This window comes from Hyla sarda, chromosome 9 (assembly GCF_029499605.1).
Source record: "Hyla sarda isolate aHylSar1 chromosome 9, aHylSar1.hap1, whole genome shotgun sequence".
In the NCBI taxonomy this organism is placed as follows: domain Eukaryota; kingdom Metazoa; phylum Chordata; class Amphibia; order Anura; family Hylidae; genus Hyla; species Hyla sarda.
In genome coordinates, this window is record NC_079197.1 from 170344154 (window position 1) to 170369950 (window position 25797).

General features: G+C 43.4%; 2 protein-coding genes across 2 annotated transcripts in view; one reads left to right on the forward strand and one right to left on the reverse strand.

The window, feature by feature from the left end:
- The window catches only part of TAP1 (transporter 1, ATP binding cassette subfamily B member), a 38696-nt gene extending 24844 nt beyond the window's left edge, over positions 1 to 13852 (forward strand). The window contains exons 7-13 of the mRNA XM_056538488.1: positions 1061 to 1189; positions 1753 to 1941; positions 2119 to 2292; positions 5387 to 5546; positions 6569 to 6705; positions 11311 to 12472; positions 12583 to 13852. Coding sequence (XP_056394463.1) covers positions 1061 to 1189; positions 1753 to 1941; positions 2119 to 2292; positions 5387 to 5546; positions 6569 to 6705; positions 11311 to 11529 — 1008 coding nt within the window. The 3' untranslated portion in view covers positions 11530 to 12472; positions 12583 to 13852. The remainder of the gene's footprint in view (positions 1 to 1060; positions 1190 to 1752; positions 1942 to 2118; positions 2293 to 5386; positions 5547 to 6568; positions 6706 to 11310; positions 12473 to 12582) is intronic.
- An 866-nt stretch (positions 13853 to 14718) lies between these two features.
- PSMB8 (proteasome 20S subunit beta 8) lies at positions 14719 to 23497 on the reverse strand. Its single transcript, XM_056539260.1, has 7 exons — positions 23393 to 23497; positions 23092 to 23225; positions 20540 to 20684; positions 20251 to 20362; positions 19010 to 19139; positions 17433 to 17637; positions 14719 to 14954 (listed from the first exon to the last, which is right to left on the reverse strand). Exons 2-7 carry the CDS (start codon positions 23221 to 23223, stop codon positions 14863 to 14865), a joined length of 816 nt encoding a protein of 271 aa, XP_056395235.1. The 5' UTR covers positions 23224 to 23225; positions 23393 to 23497; the 3' UTR covers positions 14719 to 14862.
- Between the last annotated feature and the right edge of the window lie 2300 nt (positions 23498 to 25797).

The following is a 25797-nucleotide window of genomic DNA, read 5'->3' on the forward strand; positions in this document are numbered from 1 at the left end:
ACTTCTCCTAGGCCTGTGGCAACCGGGCCCGTCACCACAAGCGCATGCCAACGCTGGACACAGCCTCCCCAGCATTTGTCATCTGCCTCTCGGACGTCCAGCCATACTATTACCAAGAACTTTTTTCCATCTATAGGAGCTGGTAACTATACAACTATATGAGCTGTATCTAAAATCTTGAAATTCTACAACATATATGAATACGGAGTGCACTTTATAAAAAGTGAACTATGCCGGTTTATACAATGTCAGATCTTACTATATAAGCAGATTTTATTGCTTTATATCATTTCATATTACCTCCCCATATCTGAAACTTAGTTGAAACTTATTCCAATAGACATAAAGGGGTTTTCGAAATAAAAATATTCATCATCCGTGGAATATCTCAGACGCTGAGTGAAGTGGTGATCATGCAGATGCCCTGTTCTTATGATCAGTAGGTGTCCCAGAGGTCGGACCTCCAACAATCCCACATTTATTACCCATCCTGTGGGTGATAAATGTTGTTGGTGGACCAACCCTTTTACAGCTAATATTGCAGAAGAAAGGTGGAGCTATTAAATAGAAGCCTATGGGTAGGGTCACACGTAACGGATCCGTAGCGTATTTTACACTGCGGATTTGCTGGTGATCCAACCCTATAGTGTTCCTGTTTCTTCCCCGTCCGATCACCCCCCCCCCCCCCCCGCCCCCCGCCACATTTTCACTCCATTCAGCAAAACCCTACTTGTTTCAAGGGTCTTCAGAAAAAAAGGCTTATCATAAAGTGTCCCCATGCTGTGTCCCCAGCCATCAGCTGTAATCTAATCAGGGGGCAATACATTTTCAGTTTCCCTACAGTGCCACCACAGGAGAAATAAGGTATTACACAATGCAAATTTCAATAAATGGGTTGACTGTGTAATACAGGACAGGTCCTCTAGAGAGAGAAGAAGAAGCTTCTCTACTAAGAATGACTAGTCTGAGTGACTAATAACTATAACCTATCCCACTGTAGATGCCCATGGTGGGAAGACTTGTATTAATATACTGAAGCTGAAAAAGTTTTTTCCAACAGCTGTCTGGGCTTGTGATCAAGGTGGTCATTCTCTACTTTGGCGGCCGATTAGTAACGAACGGTGAAGTCAGTGGAGGTGAACTGGTGTCGTTTGTTCTGTACGAGCTGCAGTTTACATCTGCTGTGGAGGTGAGGTGTGACAATTTTTATTTTCAATATATACAATTGTAAAGGCTACAAGTCCTGTTTTATTTATTGTCTTAAAGGCTGTATAGGTGCTTCTAAGTTTGATAACATTCATTACTGTATACATGGCATTCTGAGTGCCATTAAAAGGCACAACCAGGTGACCGGGACAACGTAGTCCATGATCATTTCCTAAAGCGGCACCGTATCTGAGCATTATGGAGCACAATGATGTAGCCTGTTATAGGGATTCTGTCTGATTTATAAACAGCATCTTTAAGGCCTAAGATGGCACATAAGTGTTTAGACCCAGACCAATCATTGGAAAGAGTCTGTGTCACATGACTGAGATGGTCACATAACATAAGTCTATAGGACATCTCGGGGACACAGAGCTTTTTTTAGTGATCATTCAGGGTTTGAACACTCAAAACTTTTGACATGTCCCTTTAATAATAACAGGTACTGAACCTAAAGACATCACCAATAAATACCTTCTTGTATAAGTATTTTGTCCATACCAACATCTGTTATACGTTAATAAACCTCTCTGCTGTTGATCTAAGGTGTTGCAGCATATGTATCCAGATGTCCGAAAAGCAGTAGGGTCTTCAGAAAAAGTGTTTGAATTTATGGACAGAACTCCACAGTTGCCACCTCCAGGGAATCTCAAGCCAACTCATCTCAGGGGGCACGTCCAATTTAAGAATGTCTCATTTTCCTATCCGAAACGACCAGACACCCCAGCCCTCCAGGTATGAAATTCATTACAGCTGTTCAAGTTCCTCTAATGTTCAGGCAGTGATTTTATTTATTTTTTTTTTTTAAATACAACCAGCACATTTATATGTATTTTTTTTTTGCGCTGATATATATATATATATATATATATATATATATATATATTATTATTTTTTTTTTTTAACCTGTAGGATGTCTCTTTTGAGCTACATGAAGGACAAGTGACGGCTTTGGTCGGTGCTTGTGATGCGGGAAAATCCACTGTGGTCCAGTTACTGCTCAAGTTTTATCAACCACAAAAAGGACAAGTCCTCCTGGATGGGAAGCCATTGTCTGATTATGACAATGAGTATTACCGCAAAGAGGTGAGATCACTGCGCCTGTGCTGGATTTTTAGATGGCTTGCAACTTTGATTGGAGCGACTGTAACATAGAAGAAATAACCAAAATAGGCGACTACATACAAAATCTGACAGCGGTGGCTCAACATTTGGCGAGGTAAAATAATGCATAAAAACAAACAAGGAGAGCCGAGGCCCCGTGTAGGAGATCGTGGGGGTCCCAGTGGTCGGACCTCCTGCGATTAACTTTTTTTTTTTTAAACACGTTTTATTGAAAAGTAAGGAACAATCGGCTCGCAGGCCCAATAAAGTGACAACATGGTAGTACACGTTACATTGATTCAAGGGCGCCTGAGCAAAGTACAGTCTGACAGAATGTAAACGTCAGGGTTACTCATCTTAGAATGCAAAATAAAGAACACTAAACAGGCAACCGCAAACCGGGAGAACCCGGGATACTATAGAAACTAGTAATTGGAGCACCCCCACGGAGCATACCCTGGGCAAAGTTGTGTACCATCATAGTTAAGAGAAAAAGGTAAGAAATGGAGAGAGAGAAGGGGCAAGGTGGGAAGGAAGAGAAATGAAAGAAAGCAGACCCGTGCAAGAAAAGAGAACAGAGAGGATCAGCTAACATGTCACATAAAAGAGACAAGACGACAAGCGCACCATGCAATCACACACGGTCTCCAGGAATCGGAGATGGAGGCCCACGGGGAGACATAGAGTATGAGCATTGCGTGGACGGAGAGGAGCACCACTCACCCCACACTGAAATAAATTTACCGGGACATTTCCTATGCTTATATACCAAATGGGAGAAGGGTATCACTGGATTCACCAAAGCCTTCCATTGAGATAAAGTAGGAGGGCTGGGGTCCATCCACTTAAGTGCAATAGCCTTCCTGGCCATGAATAATGTTTCCCTCAAGAAGACGCGGACATGATGAGTCCACACCTCCTCATCTAAAACACCAAAAAGACAGATTAAGGGGTCAGCAGATAAGGGAGGCTGGGCAAGCGTGTTGAGGAATCGAATAACCTCCCCCCAAAATGCCTCAATATTGGGGCAAGCCCAAATAAGATGCCAAAAGTCCGCTCCGGCATCACCACAGCGAGGACAGGCATCAGAGTCGGAACGACCCATTCTAAACAGTCTGAAAGGGGTAACATAGCTGTAATGAATGATACTCAATTGAATCAATTTATTATTAGCCGCTGGGGACACCAGCATATGCGCTGCGATTAACTTTTTAGATCCTGGAGTACTCTTTTAACGTTATCCTATGGGCCGGTAAGTGATCATGGAGGAAGTACAAAGTGACAAATAATAGGGAAATACAATTCTCTAAAATTCATAGCGAAGTTCATCCATTTATCGAGTTTTGAGATGCAGATAACCTGGGCAAAATCCAAGTCAGTGTAGCTACATACAGGAATTCCGGTTAGAATCTAGGGCAGTGTTTCCAAACAGTGTGTCTCCAGCTGTCGCAAAACTACAACTCCCAGCATGCCCGGACAGCCAACGGCTGTCCGGGCATGCTGGGAGTTGTAGTTTTGCGACAGCTGCAGATACACTATTTGCAAAACACTGATCTAGGGCATAATGGTTAATATCAGTGTATTAGTGTTACGTGCAAGAGAAGGTCTAAAAAAAAGTTCAAAATAAGGCGTATCCCATTAAAGCATAGCAAAAGCATGGCAAATGTCTCACCGAAACCTCACCTACAAAGCTGGCCATACACCTTCACTAGTTGTCGACCGTACGCTCATTCAGCCGGTGGCTATTTGTCATAATTCCCCATACACATGCACGCTTGGCTTGCCCAAGTGTGCATGTGTATTATGCGGCGAGAGGAGACAAAGCCATTGCCAGACTCTTCTGGCAGTGGCTTTGATCAATGGAAAATAAAAGGATAGGGCATTGAAAATCAACAGGTGACAGGGGAGAGAGAGACAAGAGGCCACCATTCACATTAGACAGCCTCTGACTTGTCTCTAATGGGTAGAAAATTGCTAACCTGCCGGCACTGTAGCGGCACAAACCATCAGTCGTGCTTTAGGGCAAAGATAATAGGACAGGTCGGCATGGGTTGCCCTGTGCTGCAGTTCCTGAAAAGCACAATGCTCATAATAGTAAAAATCCAGCATGATACACGAAAAAGTGGCACTCACCAGGACTTATGTCTTCAAAATTTATTCAGAACATTGGTGCAGAATTTGTTTTGCCATTTGGCCAGTATTTGTTGTGCCATTTGGCAAAATGTCGAAATTCTGCACCAATGTTCTGAATAAAGCTTGAAGATACAAGTTCCGGTAAGTGCCACTTTTGCTGTTTTACGTTGGATTGACATATTGGACTGTACGCTATTAGAAGTAGAGCACCACCAGACAAGTTGTGCCTTTTCCTGTTGGAGCAAGGGAGTTTCATGGTCAGGATAGGAGAGGCTGGTAGTGCCGGTCAGCTGTCTCTGGATTTTATCATAATAGTCATCGGTGTAAAGTTGTGATACTTCTGTGCATCCATGACAGATTCAGATCACTTCTACAGGATGTGGTAGTCACATACATGACCGCGTTGCTGAGACAGATGCGCGGATACGGATAAATACTTGTGCTACTCATTGTCTCTCATCCAAAATTTCCATAAGGCGCAGACCTAGGAAATATACAATGTGTTGTTCAGTTCACCTTCGATAATTCAGTGCACGGATCCGCAACCGGTCTGGTGCTGTCAGATACAAGGATATAGCACACGATCCAGCACTTGGAAAAACTTGCAGCTTTATTGGAATACACGAGGGCACAAACAGGTAAAACGGTTCAAGGCAACGTCAGACGCGTTTCAAGCGCATGCGCGCTTTTCATGTCACCGATGAAAAGCGCGCATGTGCTTGAAACGCGCCTGACGTTGCCTTGAACCGTTTTACCTGTTTGTACCCTCGTGTATTCCAATAAAGCTGCAAGTTTTTCCAAGTGCTGGATCGTGTGCTATATCCATGTAGCAGAGTGCTGGATCGTATGCTATATCCTTGTAGCAGACCTAGGAAAACCTTTATTTGCGATGTTGTGAACATGTGGTAGATTCTTGGTCCTAGCAGGTCTTCTTTATTTGCAGGTGTCCGTAGTGAGTCAGGAGCCCGTCCTTACTGCGAGGTCCTTGAAGGACAATATCTCCTATGGTTTGGGGAAAACTGCTCTGGCTTCTGTGAGGGATGTGGCAGCAGCGGCATGTGCAGATGATTTTATCTCTGGCTTGGCAGATGGATATAACACAGGTTGGTACTGACTATATACAATAACACAACATTTCCTATGCAGTGGTTTATTTTATGTACTTGTAGGGCTACTCTTCCATTGGATAGTGCCTTGAGCACATTTGTTGTTCTGTATAGTGATTATATATCCATACCATACATTGGCCTGACAATACTTTTATGCAGTTGCCTAAATAACAATACTGAACAGATCGACCACCATACACTGTGGAAGTATTAGTGATAGACTGTACTAAAGTGTATAAAGTAGCAACACTTCCCAAGTGAACCCCCATATAGTGCTGAGATAACACCAACAAACAGTAAACAAATAACAGCCCCATAAATGAAGGGACCTAGTAATGCCTCGTCTACACTGTGGACATTCAGCCGGCGGGATTCTGCATGCCGCAGACCATGTGAATGTGCACCATCTCATAGACGGCAATGCAGTCCAGTGGAATTCTGCTGCGAAAATTCTGCAGTGTGCACAGAGCAGCAGGATCCCATCGGAATCAATTCTGCCAGCTGAATGTCCGCAGTGTGGACAGGGCCTAACAATCTGACACAATGTCTAAATAATACTATCCAATTAGGCTAGGTTAGGCTACCGCTCTCCAGTTAGACTAGGTTCACACTACGGAATTTCTGACTAGAATTCTGCTTAAGAATTTTGGTCGAAAATTCCAGTGCACACTATGGAATTTCAGCGGCGGACCCTTTGCCGCTGAAATTCTGCCACTAAAAGAATGGTCTTGTTCATTCATCAGGCAGAATCTGCTTCGAGGACATTGCTGTCTATGGGGACAGCAATGTTTCCGCGGTCCTAGCGCCGACTGATTCAGTCGTTGGAAATTCCATAGTGGGAACCTAGCCTTACTGTTAAGATTCATGGTTGTTGCAAGCCATGGGTAACAGGCCATTTGTGATATTCTATTTGGGCAAATGTGCAGATCACATCCTAAATACTTTTAGAGATAAGTCAGTGGATCACGGATGAAGTGTAGATCATCATAACGATGTATTGAATTTTTCCGCATAAGGTGCCGGACAGAAAGGTGGACTTCTGTCTGGGGGTCAGAAGCAAAGAGTGGCTCTAGCGCGGGCTCTGCTGAGGGATCCCAAGATCCTGATTTTGGATGATGTCAGCAGCTCTCTGGACACTGAAACTGAACTCAAGGTGAGACCGGTGATCACAATGTATAAGTCATTTTCTGAAGTTTTTTCCGAAACTGAGCAGCGTGGCTTGCAGCACTTTTCAGTCAGAGCAAAAGCTTGAATACGCACAGAAAATTACCCAAACGTAGTCACTAGCTGACTACATTTAGGCCATTGAAATGAATGGGACTTGTGACTGTCCTAGCACAAATATATTGGCATGTCATTTCATCAGTTTCCCAATGTATCCGTGTAGCTTGTGCAAAAGGGGGTAACGGTGTAAATGTGGCGGGTGTTTAGATGCATTTATTATTTGCAACTTTTCAAAACTCAGGAAATCTCACTCTATTAGAAATGCAAAAAAGTGCATAGAAAAATGTACCACGTTCAGCTTACTTTGTGCAATAATATGATACATTAGTGCATTGTAATCGGTATAAGGCTAGGTTTCCACACAGGTTTTTTTTCTGTGGTTTTTTGAAAAACTGCCACTGCAGCTTTTTTTATTAAAGTCAGAAGTGTATCCAATGAGAAGGAGAAGTATACGCCCATTCCTTTTGAATCCACTTCTGGCTTTGGCTCAAAAACTGCAGTGGCAGATATAAAAAAAAACGCCATAAAAAAAAAACCTGTGTGGAAACCTTGCCTAAGGCTTTTTCATGCAAAAACGCCACTAAAAACACCCATTTTGCCACACAGCGTTTTTTTGTGTGAAAAAACGCAGCAGCCAGATGTTAGCTGCAAGTCAATAGTGAAATGCAAAATGTCAGATCCACTTGACGTTTTTTTTTATCAGCTCTTTTTGGCTCCTTGGCATTTTTTCAAAAACAACCTCTTGTTGAGACTTAGGCATTTTTTTCGGGAAAAATCCTGGCGTTATTCTCCCATAGAAGTCTATGGGAGTAAAAAAACGCCCAAAAAAAACGACATGTGGGTTTTAGCTTTGGTGTTTTTGCAGGCGTTTTTTATTCTTTTTTTGGACTTTAGCGATCCAAAAAAGTGATGGAGATACCTTTTTTAATAATGTTTCGTAGGGTACAATTAAAAAAATAATAACAAAAAAAGATACAGTAGTGATGGAAAAAATTGTACTTAATGCAGGTCGAAGATGTAGTCAATGACATGTTGTAGGATCTCTACTTGGCTGAGATTGCTTCCTTGAGGAATCCCAGGCACTAGCTCCCGAAGCTTGGAGTAACAGTCATTCATGTCATAGGGTAGACCCATCGGCTCTTCTGATCCCTTGTGACTGCTGCCTTTGGCAATGCTCAGGCTCTGTTCAGACAAGCAGCACACAGCCTGGTAGCAGCTGGCCATAGATCTCATGGGGCTGATGACTTTTATGGTTGCTGCTGGTATAGTAGTAGTAGCTTCTCAGGGCAAGATAGGGAAGCTTGGGTGCTTAGGAGTCCTCCAAAGTAAAGCGCTGCTCTTGGGACTGAGAAGGTGTAGCTGCCCATGGTCTGCATCCTCTAGCTGTGTGTTTTTATACAGGAGGATCACAGCGGGTGTCAGGAGTGACATCCACTGTGATCTGTCCTTAACTGCTGGTACTACTGCCCCAACCTGAAGCACACTCTGCTCCATGCTGGGAGCTGTAGTACCTGCATTAATAGATCGCAACAGGTGTCAGGAGTGACACCCACTGCCATCGTCCTTCATGCAGAGCTGCTTTCTCCTGCCCTCCGCATCTCTGCACTATACTCTGGTTGGTCAGTGATTCATATTTCCCACTGAGAGCGGTGATTGGCTGCCACCATCCGGCCAATCACCACTCTGGGCGGAAAATATGAATTCTATTCACATCACTGACTGGCCCGGAGTACAGAGCAGAGATGCCAGCGCAGGAGAAAGCCGCTACTCTGCAATATATAGGACGATCGCATCTGTGTCAGGAGTGACAAAGGGGCAATCTGTCTATTAGTACAGGGACTACTATTCCCATCAGGGAACAGTGTGTTCCATGCTGGGAGTAGTAGTAAAACCTAAAAAAATGAAAAAAAATTAAGAAAAAAAGTGAAGAACACACACTTTATTAAACATATTATTAAAAGACATTACTAATAAAAATGTTAAAATTAATTAAAAGAAATATATAATATTTTTACATTTAAATGGCCCCTTTCTACATCTCTATTATTGCCGTCTACATTTTTAGTTCCCTGCCCGCCCACATAAATTGATCCCTGTTTAAAAATGTATTAAAACGTCTTTATAAAAAAGGTTAATTTCGTTAAATACATTTTTTTCCATCCCTACTGCATCCTTTTTTTTATTTTTGCTACCAAACAATTTTTTTTAAAAATGCCAAAGTTGGCAAAAATGCAATTTCCACTCAAAGGCAAAAACGCTCGAAAAAAACGCCAAAACGCAGGGAAAATCAGTGGGAGTTTTTAGTTTTTATGGTGTTTTTAAGCCTAAAAAAACCGCAATGCAAAAACCTCAGTGGAATCCTAGCCTAAGGGAAAAATGCAAGCTAGAAAAGTGGAATGAAAAAGGTGCAAATTATACATTTTCAAGTTTTACTTGTAGTTTTGCAACATTTGTAGGAACACTGGTTGGAAACACTGGGTTGGGGAGCCGCTCTGCCCAGCTACGAAGTTATGATAGGAGAACAGGATCGGTTTCTGCAGTAATAGACTGATCTCCCATTCAGAAATCGGGACAAGCTGGGTGACTACGCCGACTGTCTTTACAACTAGGGATGAGCAGATAAAGGTGCCCACTACCCCCTTAAGGGATAGCTCCGTGATGTAACAACTTATCCCCTATGCTAAGGATAGGGGATAAGTGTTAGATCGCGGGGGGTCCAACTTCTGGGACCCCCCGCGATCTCCCGAACGGCGCCCCGTCTCCCTGCACGAAACAAGCATTTTCGACCACCGCAGGAAGCAGCGGTCGACACGCCCCCTCCATGCAGCTCTATGGGAGAGCCGGAGAGCTGCTTTTGGCAATCTCCGACTCTGCTGTGGACAAATTTGCTTGTTTCATGCAGGGAGACAGGGCACCGTTCGGGAGATCGCGGGGGGCCCCAGTGGTCGGACCCCCGTGATCTAACACTTATCCCCTATGCTTAGGATAGGGGATAAGTTGTTACATCCCGGAGCTATCCTTCAATGTGCTTATCCATGATTAGAAAAACAGAGATGATTTCTTCCAAAAACAGCGCCACACCAGTCCCCAGGTTGTGTGTGGTTTTACAACTTGGCTCAGGTCGCTTTAATGGAAATAAACTGCAATACCACAAACAACCTGAGGACAGGAGTGGCAGTGGGCATGCTCTAGTTTTGCAATAGCTGGAGGCACACTGGTTGGTAAATACTGCTCTAAGGGCTCATTTACACTACAGAATCTCTGCCTGAAGATATTCTTGGGCGGAGATTCCATCTGGAGCGGGCACCAGCAGAACGAGCTTGAATGGATGAAGAAGTGTTTCCACACCAGTGTTCCCCCAGCTGTTGCAAAACTACAACTCCTGATGGAAAAGTTCCGTCCAAAGCTTTTCCGTCCAAAGCTTCCGAATGCGGCCAGGGCCGGCTGAATCTGTCAATGCTAGGACAGCGCAGACATTTCCGTCCTCATAGACAGATGTCTGCAGAGAAGATTCCGCCCTAAGAATGAAAAAGTTAATTCTACTGGCGGCGGAAATTCAGTTGGCGGAATATCCACAGCTAATATTCTGCAGGATTCTGCTGCCTTGGAATTTTCGACTGAAATTCCGTAGTGTGAACCCGGCCTAAAATGGCCTAAAATGGTCTTGTGGACGTACGTATGCCTACTGATTGTAAGGTATAATAACATCTGATGCAATTGTTTGTTGATAAGATACTGCGCCATCTTTATGTTGAAATATAGTTTCCTTCCTCTTGCAGTTCTCCGTGCTGCACAGTTTTTAGAGATTTTACAATTTCTTGAACTGCCAGCGTGACGATAAATGAGACAACTATCCACCCACTTCTAGCATAAAGCCTCAGCTTAAAGGGAACTCCGGTGGAAAACATTTTATTTTATTTATTTATTTTAAATCAGCTGGTGCCAGAAAGTTATACAGATTTGTAAATGATGTCTATATAAAAATCTTAATCCTTCCAGAATTTTTTAGCTGCTGTATACTACAGAGGAAGTTCTTTTCTGTCTGACCACAGTGCTCTCTGCTGACACCTCTGTCTATGTCAAGAACTGTCCAGAGTAGGAGCAAATCCCCATAACAAACCTCTCCTGCTCTGGACAGTTCCTGACATGGACAGAGGTGTCAGCAGAGAGCACTGGGGTCAGACTGGAAAGAACTACATAACTTCCTGTGGAGCATACAGCAGCTGATAAGTACTGGAAGGATTAAGATTATTAAATAGAAGTAATTTACAAATCTGTTTAACTTTCTGGCACCAGTTGATTAAAAAAGAATATATATTTTTTTTCCACCAGAGTACCCCTGTAAAACAAAGTATACTGGGTTTGGCAGTATTTCTTAAAAAAAAAAAAATATATATATATATATATATATGTATATAAGAAATACCATTTATCTTACTGCTTCTAGAGTGTTGAGGCATCTTTGCGTTTTTAGGAGGTGGTGACTACTATCATTTTTTTTTTTTTTGATCTATAACATGAATTCTGTGTCTAGATTCAAAGCACAGTGTACGGCAACACAAAGAAACGCACGGTGCTGCTTATATCCCACCGGATGAACATCGTGAAGGAGGCCGATCACATTCTGGTTCTGGAAGGCGGCCAGATCAGGGAGTCGGGCAAACATGAAGAGTTACTGGCTAAGAGGGGCGTCTACTGGAAGAGCTGGGAGAAGCAACGTAGCACTTTCTATAGGGAGAATGGAGAAATGTAACAGGAGCGAACATAATGTATCCCACGTTATTTAGCGCATTGGCGCGACCTCAGTAACTGAACCATATGTATTTGATGGCCGACTCTGCAAGTACATCAAACTGAACATTGTGACTCCTCTAGGGTAGGGTCACAGCTACGTATTCAGCTACGTATTTGCTGCTGCATATTTTCCTACCCATCAAAGTCAATGGTTAGCAAAATCAGCTTCAGAAAATGAGCAGCAAAATACGGCACATGTGACCCTGCCCTTATAGTGGAAACTGTATATAGAAGAGGTGGTTGTGAAGACATTTGGCCCTATGCACTGAATCCTATGGAGACAGCAAGGCCAGGGAGAACTTCTACTCATGTGCTGCACGTTGACTTTTTAGAAGGCTAAGTGTACTACCGTATTTTTCGCCGTATAAGACGCACTTTTTCTTCCCCAAAACTGGGGGGAAAAAGTCGGTGCGTCTTATACGGCGAATACACCCCTATCGTGGCGGTCCCTGCGGCCATCAACGGCCGGGACCCGCGGCTAATACAGGACATCACCGATCGCGGTGATGCCCTGTATTAACCCTTCAGACGCGGCGATCAAAGCTGACCGCTGCGTCTGAAGGGAAAGTGACACTAACCCGGCTGTTCAGTCGGGCTGTTCGGGACCGCCGCGACTGAACAGCCCGACTGAATAGCCGGGTTAGTGCTTACAGGACACCGGGGGGGACCTTACCTGCCTCCTCGGTGTCTTCTCTGTTCAGGGATCCCCTGTATGGCCGGCGCTCTCCTTCCTCGTCATCACGTCGTCGCGTACGTGCGTCGGCGTGCGTAACGACGTGATGGCGGCGACGGAGAGCGAGGATACCCGGCCGGCAGCAGAGACAGCGATGGAGCGACATCCAGGGCAGCGGTGACGGGCCCGGAGCAGCGGGGACACGTGAGTATTACCTCCTCCTGCAGTGGTCTTCAATCTGCGGACCTCCAGATGTTGCAAAACTACAACTCCCAGCATGCCCGGACAGCCAACGGCTGTCCGGGCATGCTGGGAGTTGTAGTTTTGCAACATCTGGAGGTCCGCAGGTTGAAGACCACTATTGGGTTCAAAATCTAAATTTTTTTGATTTTGCCCCTAAAAATTGGGTGCGTCTTATACGCCGATGCGTCCTGTAGGACGAAAAATACGGTAATTACCCAAATGTCCCCAAAACACCACAAATGCTACACTGTATTTTTTTTTTTTAAGGAAACGCCACATACAGATGTTAGTTGCGCGTCAATAGGGATTTATGAAACGCAATACCCACCTAATATTTATGTCTTTGGCGTTTTTTCACTCCTCTTTGGCTTGGACAATTTTCACAATCCCAGCATGATTAGACTGTCGGTTTTTTAACACCAAACGTTGTTTTTTTTTCTGGTGCTTTTATGTCTTTTTTTTATTTTTTGGTAAAAAAAGAAAAGAGGGTGGACAATAAGAAGAGGAGAATTGAGAAAAAGGAGAAAAATGCAGTTTCTACACAAAGGCAAAAATGTGAAAAAAGCCGTTGCAGTTTTCTGGTGTTTTTTCCAACAATTTGTTTTTTTTTGGAGAAAAAAACGCTGGCAAAAAAAAAAAAAGTGAAAACTTAGCCTAATGCATGTTAACCAGTATTTGCTTTGTATATATATAACACACAGGACAGATGAAACAGACACCTTTGTTAATTTTTTTCTCTACTATAATTCTCCTGGCATAGAATTTCGCGTTCTCTTATTGACTTTTGTTTTTGTTTTTTAGGGTAATAAAGAATAGTCAATGAAATTGTGTGTATATTTTTCAGAAAAGAATCTAAAGCTTTCTAATATACTTTGGCCCTTATCACAACAACCAATCACAGCTCAGCTTTCACTTTACTGGAGATTTTTAAGATGCGAAAGCTGAGCTGTGATTTGTTGTTATGGGCAAATCTCTCGGGTTTTTCTCTTACCGTTCGATAAATCTGTGCCTATGTGTTTTCATTCCTCACTTTTTTCAAATTACCGGTAATAGTTTGCTGTCAGTGAATTAAAAATTCTTGTTCCCTTGTTAAAAAAAAAATGCATGTTTTTCATGTGTTTTTATTTTTTATACATGAAAAAGAAGTGAGGTCACATTATGTTGAGGTTCCACCTGTAACCAGCGTGGGTTTTTTCCATTGGGTTCAAAAGAAGAGCTCAAAAACCATTTTAATTTACAGAGGTTTTTGTGCATGGTTTTTGGTCTGGAACTATGTAAAAAAAAAAGCAAACCAAAAATCACATCTGTTTTTTGAGACCTCATCCGGCTGTGCGGTAAAATTCTGCTCCAAAAAACTATCAAAAAATAATAAAAATAAAAAAAAAAAGCTTCAAAAATCACACTGAATAAATAATAAGCATTTTTTGGAGTTGTTTTTTTAGGCCGGTGCAGTGCCGTGGATTGTAATTTGCCATAGATTGTGATGGAGTGACTCAGCAGTACTCCATCACAATCTATGGCAAATTACAATCCACGGCACTGCACCGGTCTTATACATGTGTTTTTTGTCCCTGTGCCCTTAGGTTGCCTACCTCAAGTTTAGACTGAATACATTTGTGCATTGTGGCTGATCTGTATCATAGTGGGAACAGGTGCCTAGCCTGCCCTTGAACCAGTAAGCGTGGCCTGTTTTTTGTGATTTTTAAGGGATTTTTGTCCCATTTTCCTGTGATTGTATACAATTGTATCAACGTCTTCGCTGAAGCTTGGACTAGAAGAATATAAAGAAGAATGCATTCACTGACTGCAAGTAAGAAGTTGGGAGCAAGGCCGTATGTACAGTAGTGGCAGACCATGCCTTGAAGCAAGGGGGGCCCATCTTGGTTGGTCCCATTTCTTTTTGTTGGTAGGAATCTGTGCAGAACTCCTCTCTCCAGTTATCTGCATTGTCAGCATATTAATGGAGGGGAGCATAGACCAAGGAAAGAAAGGGGATATATACACCAGCCCTTTCTGTCCTGGGGGGCAAAATCAGACGCCATAATAGGAGGCCCATATCAATATTTTCTATTCTTATATGTATGGCAATGATGGGAGCTAGATATTTTATGAATACTGTATGTGCCTCCACCATTTTCCATTCCAAACATTTATTTACTTCATATTTGTTGAATATTATATTTTCATATATTGTGTAAAGTTTCATACAAATAGCCTAGAAAGACCCAAAAAGAAATAAAACAAATATAATGTTCCAAAACAACTTTTATTCCTCCGTGAGTGACCGAATGGCATATTTGTTGTGATAAGGAAAAAACAGAAAAATGTTGAAGACCTCGAGCACGTAGCGGTCCTTTGGGTTGACAGTCTCTCCAGTTACTGATTCTTTTCTACTTCATATTGGTGCAGCAATTCACTGACATCATACTGGCCGACCTTCACCCATCCGTCCTCCTTCATGTGATACACTGTAGAGACACAGACCAGTCACACTTTATATCACTTGTCGTGAAATGATTCGACTAACAATTTCCTAATAAGATTTACGTTAGTGAATCGCTCCCTGTGCAGGGTATACAGGAGCGGAGAAGTATTGGCTCGTAGGTCTCCAACTAAACAGAAAAATCAGCAATGTCTTCATTCATCTGGGAATGGCAGAGAGAATAGTTTCTAATCTTTTATTTCTAAAATACTACAACAAGAATTCCGGGAAAGATACAGTAAATGGGACTTCACAATGTTAATTTTTGTTTTCATTTTTATTATTTATTTTCTTCTGTATATACTCGAGTATAAGCCGACCCGAATATAAGCCGAGGCCCCTAATTTCACCCCAAAAACCCAGGAAAAGTTATTGACTCGACTATAAGCCTAGGGCGGGAAATACATCATCCCCCCCTTCATCATCCCCCCCTTCATCATCACCGCCTGTCATCATTACCCCTTCATCATCCCCCCCCCTTCATCATCACCGCTTGTCAATGTCTGATTTAACAGTGGTCTTCAACCTGCGGACCCCCAGATGTTCCAAAACTACAACTCCCAGCATGCCCAGACCGCCATCGGCTGTCCGGGCATGCTGGGAGTTGTAGTTTCGAAACATCTGGAGGTCCGCAGGTTGAAGACCACTGCCCGGGCCTTCGTCATCATCCAGACCCCCTCCCCCCCCCCTTTAGTTTTGTACTCACCTCCGCTCGGCGGGATGTTAGGGTGAGCTGGTCTGGGCCATCTGTGCAGCAGGGACCGTCCGGTGGGGAGGGATAGTCGTTCCAGGCTGTCCATCTTCACCGGGGGGGCCTCTTCTCCGCGCTTTGCGCCCGGCCCCGGGATAATGACGTTGCCTTGACGACGACGCACAGGGGCGTTTATGAGCATTATGTCATTATGCTGGGGCCGGGCCCGAAGCGCGGAGAAGAGGCCCCCCTGGTGAAGATGGACAGCACGGAACGACTATCCCTCCCCACCGGACGCTCCCTGCAGCACAGATGGCCCAGACCAGCTCACCCTAACGTCCCGACGAGCAGAGGTGAGTACAAAACTAAAGGGGGGGGGGGAGGTGGTCTGGATGATGACGAAGGCCCGGGCAGTGGTCTTCAACCTGCGGACCTCCAGATGTTTCAAAACTACAACTCCCAGCTGGGAGTTGTAGTTTTGAAACATCTGGAGGTCCGCAGGTTGAAGACCACTGAGGGCGGAGAGTTCACTCGAGTATAAGCCGAGGGGGGGGGGTTTCAGCAAGAAAAATCGTGCTGAAAAACTCGGCTTATACTCGAGTATATACGGTAATCCACATCATGAGACCTCTGACATTCGTTCAGAAACAGGGTTACTTGATTATCACGAGCTAACTAAATAACTGGGCTAACTGGAATAATGATTATGTTATTGCAACGACTTTACCGTCTGTGTATTTATCTGCATTACATCACTGCTGTCTCCAGGTTACAATGGCATGTTGTCAATAAAGTTAATTGTTAATAAAAACACAAAATGCAGTAGACAGGGGGACCCGGTATAAGAAAAGTATGTGAGCAGAATTTTATATACGAATGTATTACAAATCTGTATGATTTCCTACTCTAGAAATAAATCAAATTAAAAAGATAACCCTTCCTGCAAAACAATATAAGAATCAGAAACTGAGCCTGTGCCATCCATAGTGGCTGTTATATACAGCCAGGTTAGCACTTCAATGCCTCGGATCGGAGTTAGGTCCATTTACAGCCATTCAAGCTATGTTCCCTAACTACTCCTAACACCCCTCCCACTCTTAAAAAAAAAAAAAATTCAGAGCTTTAAAAAGCTGTGTATCTTACCTTTCTTGCTCACATTGTACAATCTCCCAGCAGGAGAAAGTGGGCGTTTCCCAGCAGGCATGACATCACTGGAGCCTGCTGGGGAACCACTTCCGCCATCACGTGGTTGCAGTGCTGTGATGAATAGAACACCTCAAGTTCTGTGCAGCAGCTTTCAGTATGTGTATCTTTCAGTGAGGCTCTTTGCAGCTTTCAGTCTGTGCAGCTTTTAGTCTGTGCAGCTGTCAGTCTTTGTAGTTGTCAATCAAGCTCAGTGCGGAGAAACACTTCCTGAGTTTGGACTCCTGCCATTACAAGCAGGAGACCAAAAGCTGATATTTTGACCAGACGGAATGTGTTCTGGCCAAAAAGGGAGACCCCTGGTGGCTTTTTTTTGTTTCTTTTTATATATATATATATATATATATATATATATATATATATATATATATATTTTTTATTCCATAGTTATTTATTTGGCATAAAGGGTAAGTATCAGTCTTTTTTCCCCTTTTCTTTCCCTGTGTAAATTTTGTGACAAGACCAGACAACTAGATATGTCTGTGTTAGTGGATAGAACATGCACATTTATATAATTTATATACAAATAATATTCTTATTTCTAGATCAGATTATAGCACATTTACTTACTATTCACCACCCCTCCTGAATAACTATCACGATGTGCAGCATAACTGATCGCTCTCCGGCCAAGCTCATATGCCTCTTTAGGGGTCATATCATGGCAGTATCCGCTGTCCATAACTCCATATGCATAAGAATTTCCTGATCCAGTGGAGAACATGTTCCCAGAGAGCCTTGTCCCATTATCATCAACGTAATATAAGCCAGGACCCTGTTGGTTACACATTTTATAGATTGTAATGTGTACTGATATTTACAATAATGTTCATAAGACACCATGAATTATTATGATAAACCATTTCACCATATTCTAATACTCATTTTCTATTAACACAACTAGCTCTATTAAAATGCCCAATGATATTTCATGGAATATTCAGGAAAATCCAAGGATAAAAATCCAGGATGGTGCGCAATCCACAAGAAGAAGTCCAAAGGTTTTCATTTTAGCACTTTATTAGGCCACACATAATGCGTTTCAGGGCATAGGAGCCTCTTCACCAGTACATCTGACGAAGGGGCTCCTCCGCCCTTAAATGCGTTATGTGTGGCCTAATAAATTGCTGAAACGAAAACCTTTGGACTTCTTGTGGATTGCGCCACCATCCCGGATTTTTATCCTTGGATTTTTCTGAATATTCTTCAACGTTCGGCTGGAGTTCATCCCTGCCGAAACCGGGAGGCAGCACCACATTCATCATACGCATTTGTAGTTGTGTCTTTAACTCAACTCACCCAGGTGAGTAGTTTACCCCTATTCACCAGTTTTTTCTGGTATTTATCCGTTATTGGCAATACTGCACTATGAGGAGCTCTGCCTGCTTTTTCTAGATATTTTGGGCAATGATATTTCATAGCATGGCTGGTTAGGCATGGTGTATGATCTTTACTGTATTTAAATGGGCACTGTCATTTGCAAAAATGTTTTATATATTAGAGAATAACATTATGTATATTTGTAATATAAATTAGTTATGTAAAAAAAAAAGTGTATATTTTTAGGTTAAAAAAATGCTGTCTTGTCCCTGCAGCTATTATCTGTGTGTCTCTGTGCCGAGACAAAATATAGGAAGGGAGGGCAGTACAAGCAGGACTCTGTGCAGGCTCCTGGCTTGTCAATCAGCCTGCTGTGTGAGCTGGGGGCATGTCACAGAGCAGCCACAGAGTTGTCTGCTCTGAGGAGTGAGGGAGGAAGCTCCCACATAAGCTGTGAGGGCAAGCAAGGGCTTCCCCTCCAGCGTCCCCTCCTCCTCAGTGAACTGCATGCAACATAAACAAAGGAATGTGGAGCCATAAAAGGAAAAAAAACAGGATTTAAACACACAGACAGGATAAGCATTAGTTAAAGAGTAAGCCTGGAGCATATTTTTTGGTTTTATTTAAAAAATTGTACACTTTGAAGAGTTGTCTGGCAATTCCCCAATAGTGCCTGGTCCCTGTTGCTCAGGACTTCCAGCGGTGCTCACTGGCAGAGGTGTTCACTGGTAGTGGTGTGGGAATGGCATCAGGTGAGTACAGGTTTATTTATTCATTTACCCCAGCCAAATGTTAATGAGGCTCATGCATTGTGCTGTTCTGCTTACCTGCTTATCCCATCCACAGATCATGCTGCCCATACTTAGACCTGTACCTCTGTACTGAACCATCATATTGCACAAAAGTTTGGAAGCAGCTGAAACAGAGATCCGGGTATTATTTCGCAGCTGGTATAACCTAATATAAAGACAAGTGTGTGGAAAATAAGTAAATCCAGCAAAATACATATACTAGCTGAATCAAAAACTACCTTATTCTTATCCACACCAAAGGCATAGGTTATCTTTTTTTGTAAACCAGGCCATATCCCTCTGTGGTGTTGGGTGAGCGTAATGTGCAATTAACCTTTTCGTGACGCCAGGGTGTGCTTAGCCTATACACCACCCGAGGTTGAGCTAGCTTCTCCTGGGCCAGGAATGGGACAATAAGTACTTCGATGCAAGGTTACGGAAAAACTGACTTTACTGAGGCAGGATAGATGTTAAAATCTTATAGAGCTCAGATTGGTATAAAGAGAGGTACAGTGTAAACCTTGGAAGCTTATCAGCTTACTGGGACTTGTAGTTGATCGTGCTGTGTATGACTGTCTTGCTGTATGGCAACCCATGCTGACTTTAGTGACTTGGACTTGACTAATTCAACTGACTTGACTTGAATTGAATCCCTGAGACTTAAGTGCTTACCGCTAGGCTTGACATTCACCTGGGTGCTGGGGTTATGACTTAGCAGATTTGTGGTTGCAGGATTAGACTTGAGGCCTCAGAATCACCTCACAGACTCACTTCAGACTTCTCCAAACTGTACCTCAGCTAGCACTTTACTGCTCTGACCTCTTAACTCCTACCACACTATATAAGGGGCAGATTTAGAGCATTCCCATTGGGCAGATAAGTCACATGGTTCACCTCATGCACACTCCACTAACAACAGGGTCTGTAATGCTTAACAGGCTTAAAGCAACAGGTACACAGAAAATAACAATACTTTAACCATAGCATAACATTGAGGTATAAATAGTCCTGAGTAGTGTGGGCCCAAGACAGACATTGAAGGCAAAATCTGCCACACAGGATGGGCGGTATACTATATTCTTTACTGGGTCACCACACGTCATATGATGGATATTTACATGTGGTTATGCCATCCAATTTACATCACGGTCGGTCACATGGCTCAGTAGGTGCATGAAAAACAATATCAGTGGAGTGAACAATCATGTCAAAATATAATGCATTATTATAGCGTACAAGACCACCCGGAATGGAGTTATGGGTCTTACATCACACACCTGCACTCTTTGGCGAGAAGCCTTTCCCAGTACTGGCAGTCGGCGGCACACCCAGACATGGTGCCCAGCAGGTAAGGATTTATCTCAATCACTTTGTTAACCTTTAGTGTTGCTGTTGAAAGAGAACATGGAGCACCGAAATCATTATACAAAAAAATTATAAAACAATAGTTATTACTAAATCTCTAAATGTTACCATAATTTATTTACAGATCTGAACTTCCAACTTGGAAATGCATTTCTACTGTAGAGGGTATTTAGCAGCACTTTACACTAGTTCTTCACTCACCGATATATGATCCGGCTGATGCACGTGAATCCACCGCCACAATCACTCCATGCTGGAACTTGAATGCAAGTGTGGTGGTCCCATGCCATGGTTCAAGTTTTACTCCATCGACCCCACCCTCCAGACGATGGAGAAAGTCTGCTGGCTGCACAACAGGACAGTGGTAAGGTATGAGACCCACATGATGTCTCAATGTATTCCCCAATCATCTAAAAGAGCTAGCCACCAAAGATATGATCATACACTGTGCTGCACGTGTTAGAAGCAATGCATGAATACAGTGCACCCCCCACAGACATGGCATGTCACCAAAGAACCGAGATCTACAGTACAATAAGTTGCCTAAATGAGGTCCATGTTGTCTTTTGGCATGGCTTTCAACATTAAGGGGATAGAAAATTACAAAGCAACATTATTCAAAGCTAGTGGTAAGGAAAAGTGGGAGAAAGAAATGCAAATCATAGTGTAGGTTCATCTTTAGAACAAAGGTAGCATGCAATGTACATTTTTGAGGGGCTTCATAGGATTTCGAAGAGTCAGATTACAACCAGAGATTGTTAAAAAATCATACCTCCCTACGGTGCCAATTTTTGATGGAATGTCCCAAACAACATATACTGCCCACAGAGGGTAGAGGGACCTTTTGGGTCTCTTCAGGCTCCAGGGCCTGGGCTCCAACTCAACCTCTATATCCCACATAGTTATGTCAGTGACTACAGCTGGGATCACTATTATGGGGACACTGGAGCGTCTAAAATTGGGACAAGCAAAAACCTTGCAGCAGATGAAGCAAACCTTGATTTAACATTAAATGTTGATGAACATGTCAGGGTTAAAGGGGGAACTGCAGTACTTAAAAACTCATCCTCTATTTGCATTCGCATAAGTCCCCCCCCGATCTCCAGAACACGGCCACATCTTTCCCTGTGCATGGAGTGGCGTGTTGGCACACACTTGCATTCTCTATGGGAGCAATTCATGAGCGCTGTACTCCTTTGCTCCTATAGACAGTAAATGGAGCAGGTGCCGACATACCCCTCCATGCACAGGGAGAGATGGGGCCGCGTTCTGAAGATCCAGAGGTCAAACCCCCCACGATCCTGCGAATAGGGGATACGTTTTAAAGTAGTGGAGTATTCCTTTAAGTGTGCTGAATTGGGGACACAGTGTAATCTTTGCAGAATGTCCGGCCTAAATATTTCCAGCAGACATTCCGCAGACAGCGGGCGCCGACAGAACATGTCAATTCTTTCTGTGAAGGCCGAAGTTTGAATTTCTGGCACGGAAATTCTGCCATGTGCACAGGGTAGCAAAAACCCCATTGAAAACAATGGGACTCAATGGAATTTCCAAGCTGAATTTTCACCAGATTCTGGCCAAAAATGTCAACTTGTGAACAAGGCCTTATACTCTCTGTCAAGTTAAAGTTTTAGGGTATGTTCAGAAGAGTGGATTTTCTGCGCGGATTTTGCTGCGGATTCGCCGCTGAAGGACCTCTATATGCTGCCTTTACATGTGCCTGCTCGGAGCGGCAATACGCCGCGCACATGTGCAGTGTACTCTCACATCGCGGAAGCTCCCGGCCTAGCTCATTGAGCAGGGGGGGGCGGCCGCGATGTGTGCGAGTACATCGCTTCAGTGTGTCTGCGCCGTATTGTCGCTTCGAGCAGGCACATGTAAAGGCACCATACAGAGGTCCTTCAGCGGCGGATCTGCAGCGTAAAATACGCTGTAAATCCGCTCATCTGAACTTACCCTTGTGCATCTGTAATGATCCTACAATCCCTGGTAGATGACTTAATTTGAACTTTACATAAAAAATGGGGGGGGGGGGATTTATCGTAAACAATATTTTTTAACACCTTTAATTTGTGTGGCGGTAATGTGTGCGCGCATCAAATTTATTAAATGGTTACATGGCATGTGATCAATATAGTGCTAGTACACCTTTTTTCGAAATTACAATTCAGTGCACCATCTTGCATGGTTCCTCCTCTGCGGCTTTTTTAACCCATTGCTCCAAAATGTACGACTTTTTGCAAATTATGTTTACAGACAGTTTTGTAAGCCAGGTCTGGGCCAGAGTAGATTTGCGACAAATTGCGCGACAAGTCGCACAGGATAAATTCGTGTCCACTGCAAAAGGTTAACCGGACTATGGCACAACTGCAACTGAAAAGACTCTAAACAGCAACTGCGACAAATCCGGCAACAAATCAACACCACAAAAAAAAAAGAAGGGTAAAACCAATGATAAATTCCCCCCAATACCCCAAAACTGCTGTAATGGAATGGATATATGGACATGGTGGTACATCAGTGGTCTCCAAACTGCGGCCCTCCAGATGTCACAAAACTACAACTCCCAGCATGTCCGGACAGCCGACGGCTGTCCGGGCATGCTGGGAGTTGTAGTTTTGCGACATCTGGAGGACCGCAGTTTGGAGACCACTTGTATAGATCAATACCTGTTTGTGCCTCGTAGTGGCCTTATAATATACAATCATAACACGTACACCAAATACAATACAATAAAAGAACATTGTCTGTACCTGACATCCAGGGGGCACCGCCAGTTCAGTATTGTACTTGTTAAATGAGATTGTGGGTGAAATTTCGCCATCGTAGAGGGGTAATCGCCAGTCCTGGCATCTAGAAGACCCACAGAGGTTCAGAAGAGCCATGCCTAGTAGAAGAGACGTCTTGGTAACGTAATCCTTTCTCTTATCATTAGATTAGATTTGTTTAGCTCTCTGTTTTATTTTTTTTAATTTTTTTTGCTATATACTCAGCCTCTCTTTTGCTCAAAAATTACTTGTCCTTTTTTGTATATAAAACTCTTTTTTTCCTTACCCTGTTCTTTCTGTCGTCTTCTGCCGGGCTCATCCAGTCAACGTGAAACCGAAAGTAATGGTTCCAATCTCCACCTCCTCCAATTCCTCACAGAAAAAATAGAAAGAACTGGGGTCGGTTTACTTCATGGTCTGATGTAGCACACGAGTGTAAGAAGCTCATTTAACCCTTTCAGGACTAGGGTCGTCTTTTCCTAAAATGTCCACAGCAACATTTTAACTTTTGGAACGATACAATATGTTTTGTTATGTTTATTTTACACTTTATCCAAGTTTCAGCATTTTAGTTTTTGGATTATTTTGTGGTCGGCGGCATTTGTATAAGATCTCAGCATTCTCTCAGTGCGCTGAGATTTTACACAGCATTTTTCTCCATGGGCTTCTCTATAGGATTTTAATAAACAAAATCAAAAGAAATGCAACAAAACTTGCTTGAAATGCATGGTGTTTTTTCCCCCCAAAAAAATTATAAAAACAAAAAATTTGTCTGAAGCTGTTCTAAATCTCTTTTAAAATGTAGCACTAGTTTCAGAAAACATCTGACACCTCATGTGATGCATAAAAAGTTTGGATCACTGAGACCCCCACTGACTATTAAAACAAATGTGTAGAAGTCTCTCTGCCCCCTAGGTGGTGCCCCATTCTGCTTGGTGGTTCTCCTTGAAAATACTGAAACTGCTTGGTCTATGAGTTCATATAACACAAAGGGCAGGCTAACAAGGAGCTTTTTTCGGCATGCATTTTGGCACTTGTTACATGCCAAAATATGCATTAAAAATGCTTACAATAAGCTATGCATTTTAAATACACACTAGAATAAATGTGTCATGATAGATAGTAAACATCTCGTCCCAGCCTCTGTCCCTACCTACTTAGATGATACACCTTAAATGACTTCCCCTATCAGGGCGACGGTCCCTATACTCACTGTGTTCACTGGGCTAACAAAGGGAAAGACAGACAGGCCAGATCGGAACACGCGAACACAACAAGAACCAGCTTTGAATAACCAGGGACAAGCCAGAGGGTCAAAACCAGGAGGACTGCGCAGTACAAATTCAAAAACAGAATCAAAACAATAAACAGGCAGGGTTCAACCTCCAGCATTCACGGTCAGGTCCAAATCAGCAGGCAAAAGAGAGGTTAGGAAACAAGCACAAGTCAGGTATGGAACGCAGGGAACACACAAGGAATACTAGTAATGGGTAAAACCACAATCACGTTCAAAATGTCCCGCCACTGGGAGGTGTGAACACCAATGTCCCAGCTGATTGGCCCGATACTCCCACCACCTGATAGGTTGAGCAGGCCATATCCCACAGTGATGAGCGGCTTTGCGTCGAGCAGGAATGGTTGTCAGGACAAGGTGGGATGCCACCAGCAGCCCCTAGTTGGGATTATAGGTGGTGATGTAAAAGGGCCATGTAAATTTGCTATAAAGTGACTTTACTTATTCCAAGCATATTTTTTACGAAAGTTCATGAGAAATGTATTGACTGTGCCTATTCTGTGTCTATGACTGTGATAAAAAATTGTGGTCAAAAGAGAAATCAAAGGCTACCCTCAAAATTCTGCCATGTATTTCACTGCGTTTTTTTCCTCTATTAGAAAAGTATGCCATGTGAACTGCTTCTCCACAGAAAAGCTCAGCACAGTAAAGAATAGCTGAAGCCTCACTAAGCTCAGCTGAGCATTTAATCCCTGTCATTTCAGCATTTGAGAGGTTCTGTGAACTTGCCCCCTCTCCAGGGCCGGCGCCTCCTACAGGCAAGGTAGGCACCAGCCTAGAGTGGCCAGAGGATGAGGGTGTTGCTCAGGGATCCAGGACTCACGTCCCTGGCATCCCGAATGAGCGCCGCTTTAAATTGTGTGTGTCCCTTTATTATGTACTCATTGTGTAAAGCATTCTGCTGCAGTAACACAGTCATCATATGACATTGCATGCATGCATAGAAAGAATAGGAGCCGCAGGGAGGAGCGCCTTGAGCTGGGGGGGGGGGGGGGGGGGAGATGGAGAGCTGAGTTGTGGCACTCTGAGGGGACATGGCCGACTGGGGGCACTGTGACGGCACATGACTGGCAGGGGCACTGTAAGGAAACATGGCTGGCTGGGGACACTGCGAGGGAGCATGGATGAATGGGGGCATTGTGAGGGAACATGACTGGTGGGGGAATTGTTAAGGCACATTGCTGACTGGGGGCACTGCGGGGACATGGCTGGCTGGGGGCACTATGGCTGTAGTTAAAAAGAGTCATAAGGTTAACTGATTAATGACCAAGGACGTGTATATACGTCCTTGCACCGTTAACGGTGTATACCGGCCGTCCCTCAACTGATTCTTTTAGCTGAGGGCCGGCGTTAATAAATTAATCCTTTAGATCGGCGCTGTCAAACCTGTAAACCTG